Below are 22,531 nucleotides of genomic sequence, written 5' to 3'. Positions count from 1 at the left end.
TGAATACCTTTACTTAGAAATGTTTAACACAGAAAATGTGGGTGGACATTTAATTTTCTTAGGAATGCATTCATTTTCCAGCCTGAAACACTGTATGAGCATCATATATATAAAATTATTATTGTTGCATAATTTACTAAAAAAACGATGTTCTTTCACCTAATATGACTTTATGAGCAGTGATAACGGGTTAGCTTTCAGAGGAGCACACAATGAAAGCTGGTAAGTTCTGCTTTTGTTCAGTATTGATTGCTTGTTGTTGTGTCTCCTGGTCAGCCTGTTCTCTTGAGGGCAGAACACAGGCCAATTACAGACAATACAGAACATACACCACTTAAAAAGTATCTGTTATTGGTAACCAGCGGTCTAATTCCTCACTGGTTGCACTTGATAGGTACGGATTTCAAAGCTAACATCTACACAGTGAAGATGGGTAAGAATATCCTGTTTAGCTGACCTAGCTGTTTAAATTGTAAGCAAGACAGAAAGAACTACATTCATTTTAATGAATATTAACTAAGTGACTCACACACTAGAGGGCAGTAAACACACTTGCCCAGAGCAGTGGGTAGCACTATCCCCAGCACCCAGGGAGCAGTTGGGGGTTAGGCGTCTTGCTCAAGGGCACATTAGTCACGTAATGTCAGCTCAGGGGATTGAGCCAGCAACCTTCTGGTCACAAGGCTGGTTCCCTAACCTCCAGCCTATGACGGCCCCTATAAGAATAGACTCTGCTGCTGTGTGTAAACATGAACGCTGCTCTAGCTTTTAGCATTTTATTTGAGACCATGTGGTTTATAGATGATGTTTAGTTTACTGACCAAGTCTTTTATTAGCCTTTTCATTTTTCTTTAGTTCTCGCCTGTTTGCTGTGCGGTTAGAAAAGGTTTTCTCTGCTCTCTGACACTCCAGTCCTGTGGTCAGTCCACGGCTGAACGTGGTTTCCAGTTGCTATGGATAGCGATTCCTCCAAAGATCTAAAACATGCAGATCGGCAGTCACTGGCTAGCTAGCGTGCGCTCAGTCACTTGCATTTAAGTAACTGCTGAAACCAATCCAGAAAGGTTTTAATCAGTGAAGCTGGAGCGCTGAGCAGAAGTAGAGAACTGTGAGCATACAGGTTCAGCAGAAGGTCATTTTGATGAAAGACTTAAAAATGCATGATAAATGTCAAGCGTGGCATGAGGTTAGATATGTATGCATGAGTCTCACATGCACTGTGTGAGAGTTGGAGCAATGGGGTCTTACTAAAAGTGAAGGGACATCCCAGAACAATACACCATTATTAATGTATAAAACAGGGTTTACTTATGCATCCAAAATGGTTTTATTTGAAGAAAAAAAACAATACCACTATACCACAACTGTCAGAAGTTAATTATACCATTGTATATATTTTTTGCCAAAAATTATTTATGTGATATGTGATTAAGAAATTTACTTATTTAAGTGATTAAGTGACCCTTATTAGTTCCACAATGGGGAAAGTTCACCTTGGCAGGCCAATCCGCAGCACAAGAGGAGCAGTTGGGGGTTAGGTAAGGTCAGTCATGTACTGTTGGCTCTGTGGATCGAACCAGTGACCTTCCCTAACCTCCAGTCCACAACAGTCAAACATTTTATCATTTCCACTGACCATGTAGGTGCACATTGTAGTTCTACAATACAGACTGTAGTCCATCTGTTTCTCTGCGTAACTTGTTATGGTCAGGACCCCCACATAGCAGACATGCAGATTCATTCTCAGTAACATGTTAGTCTGAGTCTGCTCTACACAGAGTGGATCAGACACAGCGGTTCTGCTGTAGTCTTTGGTGCTTTCCAATCGGAAGGCAGCTGTCTAAGTAGGCAGCATTTGCGCGCTCCCGGGACAAGTGATGTCCCATTCGGGAGGCAGCAAAAGGCAGCTGCCTTCTAAGGCGCCAAATCTGAAGGCAGCATCACATGTATCCTTGTTGGTGAAGGCGATCCCACAATACTGTTCACCTGCTGTTCCATCACTCTGGTCTGCTGCAACATGGCGGACAAAGCGGCCGTTTTTTGCCAACCGAGGATTTTACAAATATAAGCTGTCATTTCTTCACTTCTGTCTTTACTGTTTTGATTGTTGTATTTGTGTAAAGTATTGAAAATATTTGTGTTTATAGGTCTCTAGAATTTTGTCCTGTACTGAAATTCTGGCAGGTTGTTTGTCTAAGCCGAATTGATTGGCTGCGTTTGTAGCTCGTTAGCTAAGCTAGATAAAGCCAATGCAATTAGTGTTAATTAGAGTCCAGTTTCAAATTCTGGCTGTTTAGTAGCGTTTAGTTTAGCATCAGTGTTTAGGGATTTTTTCCTGTCCTCGGGACCAAGCGTTACCGCGGCGGAGAGGTGCTGTCTGAGGGGCTGAGGAAGAGGAGCGGTCACAGGGAGAAAACCACGCTGAATGACCGAAAGCAGCTGGACTTGCCGAGCACATTTTGGGGGAAAACACAGCGGGACCAGCGCTACAGACTGACGTTCTCCCTGAACGATGAAAAATACTTTAACTTATGTAGAAGTTCAGAAAGTTTTTAATAAATACGACAGATGCTTATTTTTACTCCTCCGCTTGTCTTGTATTGCTTTACTTACCACAGTCACAAAAGTGTGAGGTGAATGTTGACGGCTAAATTACAGACTAGGAGCTCATAAATTAAATGAGAATGCATAAAATAAAATGCATTTTAGCTTAGCTGCTTAACAGATTGCGTGGGATCCCTTTTTCTGCATTTTGTACAAATTAAATGTAACATTACTGTTTATGCTTTGTGTGTTAGAAATAAAGCAGGTTCATTAAGGTGGATGAGGACGGAATGAATTGAAATGATTCACAAACTGATAGTCATGATTATCTGTATTCATCTGGGCTGCTGAGTGGAGTATATAACAATAGATATGACTCTTTAAATCAGCCTGTTCTTCTTATACAAATTTCCACGACAGTGTCAATGCGGGAAAACGGCTGCTGCAGATTCAGAGCCGTTGTTTTACACTGAGATGATCCACCTCTAGTCTGAAGGGAGTGTAAACTAATGAGCAACTGCGAGATAGAACATGAACAGCGTAGTGAACGTTATGATGTGTAGTGGCTCTGAAGGGCTGTCCCCAGTGCGATGCCTACTAAGGTTCCTTTTCAGTTAAAATGCTGCCCAACAAGAGAGCTGCCTTTGAAGGCAGTGACTACTTGTGCAGCTGCCTTCAGAGTGGAACACACTACTTGTGTCACTTCTGGACTAAGAAACAAAAATATCCAGCTAACAGCATCCTGTGGTCAGAAACGAAGCACAGATGAAGCCCTAAAGGACGACAAACACAAACTGTGCAGCAACAGATGAGCTAATGTCTCTGACTTCAAAGGGACGTGTGTCAGAGTGGACAGTGAGTGGACGCAGTGTTTAAAAACTCCACTGTCTGATCCACTGAACACATTCTAACATGTCACTATAGTGCTGAGCACGGTCCACCACCCAAATAAAACTTCAGTGTTTTGACTGTTAGCTTCTGTGTGTGATGTAAAACTTCTAAATTGCAATTGATAGCTACCAAAGCTAAACATCAATAAAAGCAAAGGAAGACGAATGGGAGGAAGCTAGAAGGGAGACAGAATAAAGATATGTTTTCTTTTATCTACTGGGGGCAATTAAATCACACAGGCTGCTTGATGAATGCCGCATTTAGCTCTAAGACGATGTTAAATGAATGATCGGATCACCACATACAGAACAGGCTATGATGACAATGGGGGAGCCAGAAGAGTGAAAAATATAGCGCAATGCAGACATTTCTATATGAGAGGAAAGAATGTCAGTTTCCAGCGTATAGAATTGAATGAATTATTTCATTTCTGTAAGTTTGGGATCTTTTTGAACAAATCGACTAATTCCCCTTCCCCCCAATGGACACATTTCCATGGTGCCCACGTAAAGCTCGCTCATTTACAGTGAGAAACTGAGTGACTTCGCTGAAGCTTTTAATACATATGCCTGTTCTTTTCTACCTGGGTTTGACGATACTTGTCTCTGTGCAGCACTGAAAGTCCTGCCATGCACACTTCACTCTAACGTGAATACAGGAAGCACCAGTCTCATTCAAACATTCTCTTCCAATAAGCGAGTAACACTTTGCTCGGTATTGGTGGATGTGCTGAGCTTGACCAGGACTGAGCCACCTAGCCATGCTGGAAGATTTACCTAGCTAGCTAAATAAAACTAATCATGTTGCCTTCTGTGAAATTACTTCTTACCTACTCAATAAGCCAACTCCTGCAAATAGCAACAAATCAGCTATAGCTTGCCTAAGCTGGCTAATCATTAAACCATTGGACACCAAGTGCAAACAATGGACACAAACGTGCAAACTCAACTGTGAAACCATACAAGACTGCTAATATTACTTATAAGAACTAGAGAAAAGAATTAACTTAAATTAAGGCCCATTCCCCGCAACTCAGAAGGAGAAGCCGCTTAGAAGATGCATGTGTGTGTAAGGCCCAATCCTATTTCAGCCCTTGCCCCTACCTCTTAGCCCTTTTTGCACGTTAGCCGTTTTGCACGTTCATGTCTAGGGTTAGGGTGTCCCAATTTTTGTTGAGATAGAGCAGTAGGGCAAAGTGTTGGGGCTACATGGCCCTCCAAATGGAGATTTTTCAGAGGCTCACCGCAAATGGAGTGTTATGAGAAAAAAAAATGGCAGATGGCTGCGCGAGCGACCAGAGAAACCCACAAATGTGAGAATTTTCTCCATTAAAAAATTACAACAACCATTGTCTTATCTTAGCTTAATGTCGTTTTAAGGTATTATGGTCCTTTTCTTCATAACAAGCTCAAAAAATCACTAATAGCATGCTAATGTCTTGGTAGCTAGCTAGCTAACATTCTCATTCCACTTTAAAGAGGCCAGCAGTTCTGACACCTGAAGCGCCAGAATGTGACTGCTGAACCATTAAAGGTGGAACGGGAAAATTCGAGCAAGAAGCTGGTGAATATCTGACTTCGTATCACCAAAGAGTTAGTGGTGGGTGATAATAAATCATTGTTTAATATTCCATCTTTGAAGGTATATGATGCCTTAAATGTAACTAATGTCCAGCAGTGAGGAGCTGAACCTTACCCTCCTCTGCCAAACGGACAGGTTTGCCTATAGAGCAGCGCTAGTAGCTGTTAATGAAGCAATGTTAATTTCAGGGATGCCCCATTTCGTAGGGTAAGATTTCAACCACTACCCTTTGTAACTCAGTCAGTGACACTCAAAAACAAGGGGTAGGGGTAAAAAGGAGAAACGGGATGAACAGTTTCACTTGGATTGCTGAGATTGCTGAGAGTAGCTAGCTACAATCTGGTTTGCACTTCACCATGTCTGTACTGTCAAGAAGTGCTGTGTTTTGGCGTTAATGGAAAGCAGGAGCTCTGACTAAGCAATTCTACACCTTCTAAACGGCCTGTAGCAAAGCAGTACACCTTAGATGGGCAATGGCAAAATTATCTATGGCAAAGGACTATAAATTCTGAAAAGCCATAATAGGGATTTTCTTCAGAGATTTCATTGGATCAGCAGATGATTCCTCTGGCTAGGCAAGGCTTATCTCTGGGTGGGCAATCTCCCCAGTACAAGATGTACCAGGTTACTCAGACTGCACATGTTCAGATTCACGTCATAAGGCTGCCCGAGAGGAAGTGTAGTCACCAGTTTTTAGGAGGTGGAAGCAGGTTTCATGAGGTCAGAGTGGCACTCATAGACCGAGAGAGAGAAAAAGACAGATTGACAAAGAGAGAGAGAGAGTGGCACTCAGCAGATGGAGGAGAGCCGAGGGCCAGAACTGTACGACTCTTCCATTGTTCCTGCAGGGGACTTGCCCACTGTCAGTTAGGATGGATGAAAGAGGGAGAGATGGACGCCAACATCTCCGCTAAAATAATGTGCCTTCAGGACGAGCGTTACATAAGGCTATTAAACTGTCAGTGTGTGCCAGAGTGCATGCAGGCAGATAACCTTTGTTTTGCAGAAGATGAAATAATAAAAAAAAAAGACATTTCTCTGTTTGTTTGTTATATTTTTCGGTGCGGGTGCATAGCCAGCATGCCGCTGTTGTAGAGAGCCGGGACAAAAGAGTCTCTTCTGCCTCTTTTGCTGCTGTGATATATTTAATACAAACAAGGACGGGCGAGATGCGGCGCCTCAACCGGGGCCCTGATTCTGTCAAAGGCGTTTTGCAGCGAAGTCCTCAGACACAATGGGCAGCCTGAAACATGCAGACAAGAGAACCAGCAGCCAGCCTCAGCCTCTCTCCAGCATATTGTGCCTTGACGTTTAAAGATACATTAAGTAATCCTTCTGTGTTTTGCGTACGAGTCGTGCAGCGCTGACATGTAGCAAGCCTCCTGAGGGCCATGTGGCTTGTCACTATTTAAGAACGGTAAAGAACATCGAATATGGCTCCATCTACAAAATAAATAAAAGCTCAAGGGCTAGCATCAGCCTTCACTTCCCATGCCATTTTTGCTGGTAATTACAGTAATGTTCTCTTTTCCTAATATTAAATTGACATTTTAATGGAAAATTCCAGCTGAATAGAATGACACTGACAGACTTGTCTAGCACATGCATCTTTACCAGCAGCTCACCAACAAAGCCGAGCGTGCTGCAGGGAGCGGCATGGCTGGAGGAATGAAAGGAGCATCGGGTGAGTAAAGAACATAAATCACGAGAAACTGAAATGTTTATACTCACATTCGCAGAGCAGGCACATTAGAAAGCTCACTAGACTAGTACAAGACTCATCCTTCTTAATTAGCGTGGAGAGGAGACTTATGCTGTGTTCATGGCTGGGAAGAATCCCACTTCCGAGTAGGAAAAATCCATTTGGACTGCCCTTCAATTAATAATTCCCCACTGGAAACTCAGAGCATCTGAAGTGCTCCAACATCTCCAGGCTGCAATTCCGTGAAGTCACTTGGTGCTTTAATAATAATAATAGTGTGCTGTACGCTTTTTAAGCAGACTTTCAAGTCTCTGTTTGGGCATGCTATGTTTTAAATTTGTTAAATGCCAGGGAATACTTCACAAACTGAAGACTCATTCTCTTTAAGAACCTAAAACCTAAACCAAAACCTAAAATATTTTAAAAATTAAACTATTAACAGTGAATTACCATGGCGTACATCCACACAGACAGTAAACGAAGCAATAACTAAACCAATTTTGTGTGCAGTGTATAAAAACCATTTGAGAGCCTAGTGCTTGCTTTCAGTTGTTTTGGGTTTTTCTTTATCTCAGAAACACCTGAAGGTGCATGAATGCGCTGAGGTGGCAAGGTGGAAGTTCCATGTTGAACAATGTTCCATGTTGCGTTGTTATGAAGACATTGTACTGTTCCGGAGGGTCCCCATCAGGCCTTGTAAAAATGAGTAAAGCTGTCATCAGGGCCCTGAGTTTTAGCTTTGAATCCCTGCCATAGCTCGTGTTACTGTTACCCATTGCTGCATGGTTCAATATATGAGGTTCTAGGTTTTATGCACATTCTAAGGAGCCTGTGCCTTTATCCTCCTAGATCGCTGATACTGATGAAGGTAATGACCTGTCCATGGCTAAATTCAGAGCAGAAAAAAGGCAAAATGGTCTAGAGATGTAAACAGCTTAGTTGTGCTGATCAAAGTCGGTTTTATAGAACACCTATAAAAAAGACAGATTCCACTAATACATACTGTGGTCTAAGGGGTATAGACATATTGATCAGACTGTTCTTGCGCAACACCACTGAGCTCTTTACTGATGCACACAGGTACTAACGATCTTGTCTGCGAAGCCTTTAATATACTCGCCATCCTAGATGGCTGACTGACTGCTCTCTTTAGCTATAGATACATGTGTTACACTAATTATGCTAACTAGCAACAAAGATGCTAAAGAATGTATGACCTGGGAAATTTACTTATTCCCTCTTTTCCCCGTTCAGCATCGCAAAACAGCACTCAGACGAATCCCTGAACCGTACAGCCAACCACAAAAAGGAATTACAGCATTTATAATTTATTACTTATTATACAAGAAATTTATTGGCTTTCCCAGATGGTGTTTTATGAGGGCTTTCAACTCCTGCTCTATTGGTTTCCAGGGCTGGCTAAGTGTGTGTACAGTTTCAGTGGGTGTGTATGCATGTGTGTACTGGTGTGTTTATTTTCATTTTCAGGACAAAAAAAAGGCTTAACTTTGTAGGGAAAGTAGAAGAATATAGAGGGAATCCAGTTATAAGGACCAGCACAATAGCAAACGTGTTAAGCCTTAGAAAGTCTATTTTACACAGAGGTAGTTTTGAAAGCTGGATTCAAATTGAGACTCTAAACAGACATGTAGGCCATTAAAACAGTCAGCATCAGATAAACAGTACTTAAAGTTTTCACCTTCACGACAGAAGGGAAAAACTCCCCCATCCTTGCTTTAAATCACAGATATTTCAGTCTATGCTTCTACTTTAAGATGACAACTCAGTGCTACAGGTCTGAAATGACGTGAAGCTGCTCTGAAGCAGTTTGTGAGAAAATACAGTAACAGTAAATTACAGTTAGATAAGAAAACAGTTGCAAGAGAACAATAAAACTCAACAGCTGCGATGTGGAGTAAAATCATGCATAAATCCAGTCAAGTCCATAAGTATTTGTAATTTTATCTCTGTACACAACCACAAAGGATTTTAAATGAAGCAGTCAAGATGAAATGTAGACTTTCAGCTTTAAATCAAGGAGTTTAACCCATAAAATGACCCATAAAATATTACTACAAAGATCTATGACATTAGAATAGCTTGACCAGTTTGCATTGACGTCCCTGTAGTTATGTCTTAGTATAGAATTCTTAGGGTGTAACAAATATTGCATTATTATTGCATAATTATGCAATTATAGCCATTTTCACACCCCTTCATTTTCACTGGTTTTAAAGTAATTGGATAAACTAACAATTATAAATATGATTATTTTGATATTTAGATGCAAATCCTTTTCAGTCAGTGACAGCCTGAAGTCTGAAAAGCATGGACATCACCAAATGCTGAGTTTCCTCCTTTGAAATGCTTTGTCAGGCCTTTACGGCGGCCGCTTTCAACGGCTACTTGTGGGTCTTTCTGCCTTCTGTTTTGTCTTCAGTGAGTGAAAGGCATGCTCAATCAGACTGCAGTCATGTGACTGACTCACCCATTCTCTTGGGTTGTTTTCACTGCATGTTTTGGATCATTGTCCATCTGTACTGTGAAACCTTGTCCTATCAGTTTTGCAGCATTTGACTGAATCTGGGCAGAAAGTATAGCGCTATACACTTTAGAATTCATCCTGCTACTTCAATCAGCAGTCACATCATCAATAAAACACAAGTGACCCAGCTTCTTTGGCATCTATACATGCCCGTGCCACAACACTGCCTCCACCATGTTTCACAGATGATGTGGTATGCTTCAGATCAGGAGGTCTTCCTTTCTTTCTCCATACGCTTCTCTTCCCATCAGGTACAAGTTAATCTTAGTTCAATCTGTCCAAAGGATTCTGTTCCTGAGTGTTATCAGAGGTTTGCATCATGAGGTAAATCCTCTGTATTTACATTCATAAAGGCGTTTCTTGATTGTAGACTGTGACAATGATACACCAACCTCCTCTAGAATGTCCTTGACTTGACGAGATGCTGTGAAGGGGTTTTTCTTCACCACAGAAAGATTTCTGCTGTTATCCACTTTAGTTGTTTTCCATGGTCTTCCCGGCCTTTTGGTGTTGGTGGGCTCACCAGTGCATTCCTTGCTTTTAAGTATGTTCCAAAATTGTTGATTTGGCCACTCCTAAAGTTTCTACTCCCTCCCTGAAAGGTTTGTTTTGGTTTTTTAGCCTAATGATGGCCCTCTTTACTTGCATTGACTCCTCTTCAGACTGCATATTGAGAGTTCCTGTGAACAGCTACAAAATGCTTTCTCAACACTTGGAATCAACTGCAGTCCTTTTATTTTTCAACACTATGTCATGTATTAATGAGAAAACTGGCTACCCCTGGCCATGAACCTGCTGTCAGCTGTTCAATTACTTTTGTGTGAAAATGGAGGGACCATGAAAAAATGGTTGCAGTTCCTAAACTGTTCTTGAATTATTCCTGAAAGTCTACACTTTAATCACGGCTTTCCTGTTTCATTGCAAATCCATTGTGGTGGTGCACAGAGGCAAAATTACAGAAATTGTCAAATGCTTATGGACCAGACTGTGTATGTTTTATGCTTTTTTCCTGGTGCAGGTAAAGAAATTACATCAATGAAATGGTCTCTGACTTTTGCACAATACTGTATTAGACTGCATCCAGAGGTTTGAGGAGGTGAGGCGGCCCTACTTTTTCACCAGATCACACAATGTAGGAGCAACAGGAGACAAATCTTAAACTATAACTAAATTAATCTGCTTAGCAAATTAATCCGTTGGCTAGCTAGCTAAATATAAGTGTTCCTTTTAATTACATTTAGCCAGAGCCAGTGGGCAAAACAGCAAACATCATGATAACGACGGCTGTGTTCAAAATGTTCATATGGCAATATACCATGGAAAACCTCCAGTGACTTGATACAGTGATGGGCGTACTGATATTTAGTTGTGATATTTACACTGTGTGCACAATTATTAGGCAAGTCTTATTTTTGAGGATTATTTTTATTAATGACCAACTACAGCGCTCTCGGTTAATCCAAAATTTTAATAAGCCTCAAACATGAATGTTTAAGAAAAATAAAGTGAGGTTTTGGCTTTCTTAGGAGAATATCTATATGTGCACATTTATTGGGCAACTATAATGGTGCAGAATTATTACGCAGCTAAATGAAAAACACATTTTCCCATCTCACTTTTTTATTTTCATCTGTTCAAGTGAGAATTATAAACAAACAACTCAAAGCTTTCCAATGAACATTTCTGAGAAATAAAAAAAAAAAAATCAGTGACTAGTATAGCCGCCCTTCTTTTCAGTAACAGTGATTATCCTTCCATTCATGGAGTCTGTCAGTTTCTTGATCTGTTAATGATCAACTTTTTGTGCAGCAGCAGCCACAGCCTCCCAGACCCTGTTCAGAGAGGTGTCCTGTTTTCCTTCACTGTAAATCTCCCGTTTAAGAATTGCCCACAAGATCTCAGTTGGGTTCAGGTCAGGTGAGGAAAGGGGCCACGTCATAAGTTTTTCATCTTTAATGCCTTTACTGGCGAGCCATGCAGAGGAGTACTTGGATGCATGTGACGGAGCATGTCCTGCATAAAAATCATCATCTTTTTGAAAGATGCAGATTCTTCCTGTACCACTGCTTAAAGAAAGTGTCTTCTAAAAACTGTCAGTAGGCTTGGGAGTTGATTTTGAGCCCATCTTCAACCCGAAAAGGTCCAACCAGCTCATCTTTAATAATACCAGCCCATACCAGTACCCCACCTCCACCTTGAGGGTGTCTGACTCGAAGTGGAGCTCTGTCCCGTTACTGATCCAGCCACGGGCCCATCCATCTGGTCCGTCAAGAGTCACAGTCCATAAAACCTTTGAAAAATCTGTCTTCAGATTCTTCTTGGACCCGTCTAGACACTTCAGCTTATGTGTCTTGTTCAGTGGTGGTGGGTCTCAGCCTTCCTTACCTTGGCCTCGTCTCTGAGCACTGAACATCTTGTACTTCTTGATACTCCAGCTAGGTCGCAGTTCTGGAATATGACAGAACTGGAAGATAATGGGTTCCTGGTAGCTTCACACTTGATTCTTCTCAAATCCTTGGTTATTTTGCGTCTTTTTTTCTCGGCACGTTTCTTGCGACCCTGTTGACTATTTACAACAAAACATTTGATGGTTCTGTGATCACGCCCCAATATCTTAGCAATTTCAAGAGTTCTGCATCCCTCTGAGAGACTTTTGGTAATTTTTAACTTTTCAGAGTCAGTTCAATCTCTTTTTTGGCCCATTTTGCCGAAAGAAAAAAGCTGCCTAATAATTATGCACACCTTGATATAGGGTGTTGACCTCCTTAGGCCACACCCTCCCTCATTACACAGATACACATCACCTGCTATGCTTAAATCCATTAAGCAATCAAGTTTATCCAGCTTGGAGGTAGAAAATATGCCTCAAAATGATAATATGGTGAAAATACTCACTTGCCTAATAATTGTGCACACAGTGTATTCTCACTCCTAGAGCGAAGCAGTAACAGCTATTGTGACAACAAACCTGTATTATTATAAGAATTAAATATATATTTATTTATTATTGTAAGGCTATTTAGATCATACAAATATTCTTGCTGTTGTGGGCCTATATAGAAAAAGCTTGTTCAGAAAATGCTGACTATTTTTCTAGCAGCCTCAAAGAACACAGAAAACATGCTTGCAGTTCTGATGTAAGCAGCTACTAGAATTTCATTATTGTTAGTTAGACACAGCAGGTAATGACGTTTTTTGATGTTCACATCCTGACAAGGCACAAAAACGAACAGCTGTGTGTGTGTGGGTGTGCGTGTGCGTGTGGGTCCTGCTCTCTACATGGTCTGTTAAACATGGTTTGGTTATTTCTCTGCATCTGCAGTTCAAATTCATAACGGTACAACACAGCACTTATGCATGCATGACAAACATCATTTACTTTGTCCTGTTGCTTCTGTCCACACTGAATAAAGACCAGACCTCATGATTCAGCTGCCCTCAACTGCCCGTCTGAGATTGGGGGTGGGAGAACAGCTGGTAAAACATCTGTGGACAGAGGTGATCACTCGCACATACTCATTCTCTCTCTCCTCTCCTCCTTCCCTCGATCTCTCTCTTGCCCCCTCCCCATTCAGACACATACATAACCATCTATTCTCATCCCCGCAGGTAGGAAAAACCAAGCGCTGCAAGCCCTCTGAGCTGCCCAGGCATGCACATCACCGACTGAATTCAAAACACATACGCACGCAGCCTCGGCCCCAGCGGAGAATTATGCGCCCATTTGTATTACCGTCCAGTCAAAGGATTTGGAGCAGCTGGACCTTATGTTTTGATGTATGAGGCAGGTTGTATTTGTAAAATCGATGGAAAGTGAAATTTGAATTTCTCTCGTCTCGTCATACAGCATGATGGGAAAAAAAAAAAAAAGAAAATATGACAGGGCCACCAAAGACAAAGCCTGTGGTAAGCGGTCAAATACAGCTTATCACTGCATAAAATCCAACGACGCCTGAAAAATAATTCAGGCAGCTTCAATGAAACCGAAACACATTATCCTAAAGGAAGGATTGCAGTCATTTCAGATCGGCCAGAATCGATGTTTCCTATTACTGTAATACAGGCAAGCTGTCCTCTTCCTTGAAAAGATGCATCAAAATTTGTGACTACGTGGTATTTTGTTTCATTATTAATACACAGTCATTGACCTGTTCAGCTCTCTTACCCCTTACACTGACACTAACTCCCCAAATCTATTATCCCTGAAGCCTTGCACCTCATGTAGCTTTGCAAGGAAACCTACAATTCCATAAATCACTTATTTATTCCCAGGAGTCATTTTTATCTCTCTAGATATTCCTATTCCAATTTCCTATTTCGAGCTGACCTATTCACGTTCCTCTCACAAATTAATTCGTTCAGAGCAACTGTTGCGAGGTTGTACGAGCTTTACAGAATGCTGGAAAAATCATATTCAGCCTAATGTGCAGATCTTTGTCTACAGTTGCTTCATAACCTTGAGTTTCCAGTTTACATCGCCATGCTATAAAGCTGAACTACACAGCTGTGCAAAAGTAAGAGACCGTGCTTTTATTATTTAATTATATATGTCATTTCCTGAGATGAGATATACGATTTCTGCAACTAGATTTAAGAAAATCCACCAAATCTGATCATTATTTAGTTGTTGAATATTTTCTGTTCACTCCTTAAAAAGAGTTTTACTGCACACTTCTATAACCTAATAATAGCTCAATCAGTTTGCACTGAAGCCCCTGTACTGAATAACAAGCCTTAGTAAGTCTGGGATTTTAACGGGTGTTTAATGTTTCTACTTTTTCCTGATGTTGAATAATGAATAATGTATAATTGTTGACTTAACCCTCTATGGCACAATGTTGCCTCAGGGCAACAAACTAATTTTCCTCACTTTACAATAACATTATATATATTCAAAGACGATAACAGGGTTAACAATAAAGGGAAGAGTTTGTGTAAGCCAGTAAAAAGCATGTGCTTGGTCATACTATGTCTTAGTGGGTACTTTTAAACCACTATTTAACATTCAGTATAATTTTATTGCAATGAGAATTTGCAGAAATAGGTTTGTTGCCTAGAAGCAACACTCTGCGACAATGGAATGGATTTAGCCAGTCACAAGCCAGGTTTCACCACTTCAGAGAACACGGCTCTATGTCATTTCTTCCCATATTCTCACAAAAACATACCCCAAACTGACCCCTGCACACTTTATATTTGTTTACAAATGTTTGTGAATGTAATATTCTGGACCAATTATAAACAATCGTAATCTTTAATTTTATAATTATACTATTATACCATTATATATTAAATAACCAAGGATTATTTTATGCAAGAAAGCGGAGTTTTTAAATTGCCCTCATAATGCGTGCAGTGGAGGGTTAAAATCAAATAAATAAAGGGTGGTCTCTGACTTTTGCACAGCGCAGGTAACCAAAACTAAGAAGACAAGGAACACTAAAAATGACAAATCTGCCATTATGCCAATGTTCGTGCAATTACACAACATAAAAACTACACCCAATCTGTCCGCTATCTGTTACCTGCCCCAGTCATACAAGATAAATGTCATCGTAACTGAGATGTGCTCCAATTTCTCGTTAGGTTGAGTGGGATTTTAGATATGTTCTGTAAAGCTTGCTCGGCCCGGCAACAGCTGCTACGAATGAACACATTAGTGGGTGGAGCATGGATGGGTCAATCGCTAAAAAAATTTGGGACGTTGTGATGGGTTTGACTCACTTCAGCAGCTACAGGGGAAAAGCTTTGCCTCCACCTTTTGTGATCTCTATTTCCTGAAGTGATTTTGGTCAACAGTCACAATAATGATTTCGATGAAAGGGCCACTACCCAAACACCAACAATTCATGACCTGCCAACCCTGATACCTGGGCCAATCCAACAGTCTCAAAGCACTCAATACTTTCATTGCCACATCACACACACATCACACACATGTATTCCTATCTTAGTGCGACTATAGCATTGTCTCCTGCAGATAAATAAAACCTGACCCAACTTAACTTTAGAAGGGAAAAGGAAATCTTAGGGTTCTACTACATTTTCAAATATACTGCATTTGTTGAAAAGAAAGAAAGACAGAAGGGAAAAAGAAAGAAAGAAAGAAAAGGAGAAAAAGGAAGAGCAGCCAAGTGACCCCGTATCAAAATGTTCATATTTTCCATCACCCTTAGCCCCACAAAGAGCTAAACACCCATTCACCTACGCACACACACAGCCTGTCTAACCTGCTGTCTGAGGCATGAAGGTGACAGCACACGATGGTCTTAATAGTACATAAATGTACCACATAACTACCTGAGCAAGCTGACAGCATAGCCAGAGCGAGTGATTTGTACCACTAAGAACATCAGAATTTCATTTTCTCCTTGCATATCTCTCTCTTTCGTGTCTGCGCATTAACAAATAATGATATTCGAGAAACCTTTCCCCAGGTTTCAGACGAGTTCGAATAGAATCTCTGTTTTTAAGTCGTTTTGTGAGCTTACAGCGTCACAGATGCCTTAAAATTTCCCGATTCTCTTCCATTTTGGAAGAGCATATGGACACTTAAACACAATCTCAAGTGATTCATTTCTCCAGCTCCGAAATGCAAATGTCATCTTACATGACATCGCAAAGCTCATAAAAGCTCAATCTGTGCAGATGTCTCTGAGCATTGTTATTCAGATTTACAGGCTGAGGAAATCTCCTGAGCAAACGAGCTCAGCCTGGCAATAATGGAGCTCGGTGTTTACGGGACCTATTGTTACTGTAAGGAATATTCTTGTCCTCTGAAATGGCCCAATTCAGCTCAGTTTCAGATAAGACTCACAGCCAGAGAGATTTCTCGTTCATCGGTGTCTCCGCTGTGCCACCTCATCTCCAGCACTATTTCAGAATCATAGACAATGTAATCAAGCGATTGGTTAGCAATTAAAAACAGCAGCCTTTGTTAGAAAAGAGAAACAAGTTAGATACTTAGTGTAACAAGACTGATATAATTCTTCTAGGGTCTGAGGTATAAAATCAATTCCAATTGAGGATCCAATCCCAGCAAAGTGGTTCAGGCTGGATCAGTTAACGTAAGTGGTCCAAGCTCCATTTGCTATTAGCCCTCTCAATTTAAGGTGTGAGGTTACAAGCGGCATTTCGGCTCCATAATAAATGAGGCAGCAAAGGAAAGCTACTCTAGTGCTCGGCAATATATTGTAGAGATATCACCATCACCATGTGTAAGACTCATACTGCAGGAGCATAATGACAGTTTCAATTCTATCTATTCCTGTACCGAGTCATTAATACTGTACTGAAGATAAAAACTTCTGAGTCATAAACAGTTAAAGTAATACTGGTCAGTCTGAATTCACACAGACTGTATCAAGTATCTTGTTATAAATACAGTGATCATGACCATCATTGATTTAGATACACTGAGACACATCATCTCCTCTTCTATTTTTATGCCTTCTACAATTCCTATACTTACCACCTGCCACTGGAGAAGACAAATAACGGTGTTAGATGTTGGGGATGTACAAACTGGGCAGTAGCTCAATTCCTGTTCTGCACACTGCCAGATGTACTACTCGTTTTTTCTCCATGCTCACCACGTACACTCAAAAACACGTTGGCTTGCCAGATACTTTTATGATCATTCAACCCAAAGGGAACGTTCTTCTGCATCTGCCACCACTAGGAAAGCACCAGATATCTAAATAACAGTCTAATCATCACAGATATGATCCTTTTTCTGCCCCCCCACGCAATGTTTTCGCATGGTTAGCCAACGCAAAAGCAGCAGTCAGAAGGCTGTACTGGCTCACAGAGAGGTCAAGCCACCCAGCCGAAGCCCAGAGCGATCCACTGCGCGCAAATATGTGTGCACCAAGTATATTTGCTGTAACAAGATGTTCATCACCTGCAGCATCTGTGTGCATCTGTGTATGTGTGTGTGTATGTGTGTGTTATAATATATATGATATGTAAGGAAAAAATACTTGAATTTACACCTTTTTCGGAGGACCCTCAGACTTCCAGGACAAGTGTCTTTATAATTTGAATTAGTTGTTCATATATGTTGTCATATGAATGCTAAAACCACGCAGTACACAGTACTATGCAAAAGACATTTCCTGTCTAAACAGCCATTATCCCTTGTGTGGAGTCGGGGTCTGTGGGACGCATTTTTAATGTTTACCAAAAGAAAAAATGATACTTTATTATATAGGTTTATTATTATTTCAACCTCAGAATCTTGGCTTTTGCTCATTTTCTGTGAAGAACATATAAAATAACACATTTTCAGTGTCTTCACTCTGTTCACCCCCCACACATTTATATTATACGTGGTGTTGGGCTGAACCCACAGGGAGTAAAAGTGGAGGTGCTGTGTCCTTCACTCTGTTCTCCTCCTACATAGCCTGCTGCTAGTGTGTGTGAGTGTGTGTGTGTGTGTGTGTGTGTGTGTGTGTGTGTGAGTGTGTGTGTGTGTGAGTGTGAGTGTGTGAACAACATGCACAGGCTGCTGACTGGCTACAGCTGCTAAAGGAGAACCCAACACTGGACACTTGCGATATTTGAAACATCTGGTATTTCTACATGAATTGTTATGGCTGTATTGATAATAATGCAGAGGGTCCACCAGACCACTAAGTAACAACTACATCACACAAGGGTTAAACATAAGTTGTTAATTTTTCAGTGCCTAGAAAGAAAAAAAACAACAGAAAACACATTTAACAGCAGATTACACAGAAGCCTCAAAAAAACTAAATCTAATTTTTGTGTGTCCATCCTTCACCTTTATTCCTGCTTCCATTTTTTATAAGTAGGCTTGTTTTCAGTTTTGCAAAGAACTCTTCAGGGATATTCTTCCATGCCCCCATAATTCACTCTCAGAAGCTGGTAATAGCTTCTCATGCTACTGAGCATTCCCAAACACATTGAATGATGCTGAGGTCTGGACTCCGGGGCGGTCAGTCCATTGTTCTGAGAACAGCAGCAGCCTCTCTGGTTGATTTACAAATATTCCCTTTGGTCCGTTTCCTTTTCTCAGCAACCGCTTTTTGGAAGCTACACATCCTTTCAGACGCTGTAGCTACTCACAGTGGAAGGATGGACAGAAGCACCTGTGGATGTTTTCAGATCTGAAGCAGCTTGATTGTCCCCTCTTTCTCAAAGATGAAAGCTTTAAGTGCTGTTTATCTGATGCCGATGGTTTTCATGGTCAAACAGTTCTTCTATGGTTGTTAAAACTCCCATTTACTCGGTATCTTTTATTTATTTAAAATAAAAAGGACTCCAGTGTTTCTCCCATATCTTCTTTGTCTTTTATCTTCCTTATGTAAGTGGATGTATCTAATTATATCTCGCCTGAAAAATGAATGACTTGTACTTAATTGCTGACTTAATTAGAAAGCACATAAATGAAGGGTGGTCTTGGATTTTTGCACAATATTGTTTGTCCAAAAGTATTCAGACATCCCTGCTAATTAATGAGTTAAGCCACTTAAGGTGCACACATTGCTGACACAGGCATTCAATCACACATAAACGCAGCTTACATAAGCCCACTGAAAAGCGTGGTCAATAGAAGGGGACTCCCTGTTTCAGCCCAACACAAGCCTAAGGTCACCATGGCCAATGTGTGTTTGTGTGTGTGCATGAGAGAGAGAGAGCAAGAGAGAGAGAGAGAGAGAAACTCATAACTGCTAGTATGAAGTGTACTTATCTCTCTTTTTTACATTGCTCACAGCAGGGGAACATAAAGAAAGCAATCCACAGCCCAGTTCCCAGTTAAGGCTAAAGAATGGAATCAGAGATAGACACAACAAGCATGAGCAGGCAGCAGGGTAGCGCTTGACGATACTGTTAACATTAAGTATCATGATATTCTTCAAATATAACAGCAGATAATACTTGATAAAGTTAATGAAACCAGTTGTCCTGAGTGCGGTTACTCTAGCCTTTAAGAAAGTCTTACAAACCTGACATGGCTTGTTTTGACTGAGCTGCTCTGTTCTGCTTCTACTGAAATGACACCAGAGGGAATCTTTTTTGCAGGATTGTAAATGTTAACCAGACAGAAGTCACATTTCCAGAAGGGAAACTTACCATTTATTTAGCTTGAATGAAATGTGAACGATTATTTTTCCCCCGAATGTGGATCTTTAAATGCCATTCATTGCAGAGAGTGATCTCAGTACTCAAACACTGACACCTGCAATGCTGAGTATTTGATCACTTGTGCATACGCCTAGCAGTCACATTTTTTTATCCATCAATACCGCTAAAACTAAAAATCACACTGCTGTGCGACACACACCAGTACACTGGTATTGATGAGGAGTTATCCTAATAAAGAAAAACTGTCATATGCATTTTTTCTTCTCTAATAATTGGCCAAGCATCCAAATGACCATTTGCCCAATTCTGAAGTCTTGCTTCTTTTACTTATTTTTGCTACAGCTGTAAAGCCTCCAGCTCAGGCTACATGAGTAGCATCTATAAGATTTGCACCAACAGACTAAAACGTTCAGTAACAAAAAATAAAGGTTACGTTCACATTACCAGGTTGAAGTGGCACAAATCCGATTTTTTGCCCCAAAGTGAATCAGATCTGATGTTTTCAGGGTTGTGTGGACACATAAATCTGATCTTTTCAAACCTGACCTGAGCCACTTTCATATGTGGTCCTACATCAGATACGTGTCCGATTTAACGTGACACTCTGGAATTTGTCATCTCGCTCTAACAATGAAGCTGAGAGCTGATCAGAGTTAATGATCTTCTCAGCGAAGCTTGTTTGTTCGCTGATGATGCATGTGATTCATTCACGTGACGTTACTGAGTAGGACGTGCACATGCGGCTCGTTTCAGGACGCCGGTTCCTTCACATTAATGACAGATTTGAATCACTTTCCTAAGAGAGATCAGATTTGAGCAAAACATGGAGTTTGAGTAATGAGGCTTGTAATGTGAACATAGGCAAAAATATGAAAGCGCTCAGAGGAGACCATTTAAAACATTTCAATCCAAGAATAAACTGACTTTACAAGATGTTCAGTGCACTGACCAAATATGAAAGTAGACACATAACAGGATTCTGGAAATCACGTTTAAATGAATCAAACCAGAGACGTCGTTCAGTCACTTGACATTAAAGTGGTAGGTTTTCACGTCTAATAAAGAGACAATTGTGGTGACAGAAGCTAAAGGCTAAAGCTGATGCTGGACCCAGTCAGAACAACATTAGATGCTGATGAGGACTCATCACCTGCTAGAAAACTTTAATCAAACAATACAAAGGAGGTGCATTAATATTTATCTTTACACATAAACGCTTTAATCAAAAATGTGAGCACTGTACAGCCCTGCTGTGACGCTGAGCTGGGAGTGTAGTCGATTCAAAATGTTTCCAGCTTCAAAAATGAAATAAAAACAGGACCATCCACCAGATGATCAGGACAGTGTGCATCAGACGTTCTACACTCCTCAGCAAAACCCTTCCACCATGTATTCCTCTAATAACTACTAGCAGATAATAACCTTAATCGTCTATGAGAAATTATTAAGAAATAATAATAGACTACTTTGCTGCTCTCGCAGCAATTCTTCCCTCACCTGATGGAGGTAGAAACATTTAGAGTTGACTGTGATTGGCTTAGAGGTGCATCAATCATAATTTTGCAAATGTTCAACCGCCTGATATGACAACATCAGACTTGTCAGGTAGGGATTATACAAGTCTGTTGAGATGATTCTTGATCCTTCTAGCCCACTCAGAACACAACATTAACATTCTCTGACTCCAGGATGAAAACTGTAGGATGTCTGTAGCTGCGTTCCAAAGCCGAGGCTGTAGCCGAGGTAGTGTGGGTCCTCGGTAGGACTGTCCTATGAAGACTCGTCCTTAGCAGCCTATCGTTCACACAAATGGAGCAGTCCTAACAAGGCTCTGTGGTGACGTCACCAGAGCAGCGCGAAACTCATGAGGGAACTGGTGAGAGAAAATGGAGCCCGGAGCATTGTGTTTGTTGATTTTTCATTTCTTCACGGAAATAGAAGAGATTTTCTTATGTAATAGGATACACAACATGTATAAATACTTCTAAATAAAACATGATACATGGACAATATACAATATATAGAGAAACGCTTTGAGTAACCAGTCATTTTATAACTTAATGAGGTAACGAAGATGAATTCAAAGACATGAACAACTTACATTTTAAAGCAAGCTCTGCTCCAACGGCTGTTTTTTTTTTTTTTCGGGTAACCGAAGGCCTGGAAGGATACATCGGATACATCCTAGAAATCACTCCGCACGTAGGCTGCATTTCTAGGCTGTATACAACAGGTCCTTCACTTTGGAGCGGCCTGCTATGATGTTGCATCCGATAAATGCAGCTTGTATGTGACCACTACGCCAGACAGGATGGAACACAGGAAGACTTTGACTGACCAGCAAAATCACCAGACCTCAATCCCAATTCTCCCAAGCAGCAGGTGAAACACTGAAACAGGCACACACAACCTCCAGCTGAAATGTGCAACCAGTTTGTGGAAGACTTGGTTAAAATGGACAGGATCTCCAGGGACTTGTGTAATCCTTACCTGACAGGATTGATGCTGTTATTATGGTGATGTGGAACAAAGTATGAGAAAAGAAATGATGCATGCAAGTAATTTCTTTTCCAGTTTTGTGCGCAGTGGGTTTAGACAGGGCGGAACCACACTCACCAAGAATTTGGATGTTGGTGCCAGGTGGCGCCAGGTGCTGCTGGATGGTCTCATAGAAGGTGGCATCGCACACCAGCATGACTGTCACACTGCTCCACACCCACAGCAGCCACGACATCCCCACACTCATCTGCAGAGACACACACACTCAGCTAGTCTCATCAGTTTCCCTTTGGTACTTCTCTGTAACCACCTTGTTCTCTCTCTCTCTCTCTCTCTCTCTTTCTTTCTCTCTCTCTCCCACATCCCGAACCAATACACTGTATTGTAGGCTACATCTCTCATCTTTCCTTAGGCCACCTCCACACACACACCTACACACAATGCTGTTAAAAGAGTGATGGAGCATGCTTTGTTAAAGAAATATACGGTTTTATCTATCAGCTTTAACAGACGTGAACTCAATGTGACAAAAAAAATAAAACTTTAGCTTGTTATTAATGTCAGTTTGTTAGTAAAGATGCTGTTTTTTTTGAGAAATCTGCCTCTTTCTCTAGAGTTTCTCACAGAGTCCTCATGAGGCAGAGAAAAAGACAGAAAGG

The 22,531-nt window shown here is 40.9% G+C and overlaps 1 protein-coding gene across 3 annotated transcripts in view; it reads right to left on the bottom strand.

Moving 5' to 3' along the window:
- The window catches only part of tafa1a (TAFA chemokine like family member 1a), an 84,410-nt gene that overhangs the window by 59,870 nt on the left and 2,009 nt on the right, over positions 1 to 22,531 (bottom strand). For all 3 annotated transcript variants that reach the window (XM_017712712.2, XM_037541067.1, XM_037541068.1), the window contains exon 2: positions 21,990 to 22,119. In XM_017712712.2, coding sequence (XP_017568201.1) covers positions 21,990 to 22,119 — 130 coding nt within the window. The remainder of the gene's footprint in view (positions 1 to 21,989; positions 22,120 to 22,531) is intronic.

Source organism: Pygocentrus nattereri, chromosome 9, assembly GCF_015220715.1.
Source record: "Pygocentrus nattereri isolate fPygNat1 chromosome 9, fPygNat1.pri, whole genome shotgun sequence".
Taxonomy (NCBI): domain Eukaryota; kingdom Metazoa; phylum Chordata; class Actinopteri; order Characiformes; family Serrasalmidae; genus Pygocentrus; species Pygocentrus nattereri.
The sequence above is the reverse complement of the archived record's forward strand: the minus strand, read 5'-3'. Positions and strand labels throughout refer to the sequence as shown.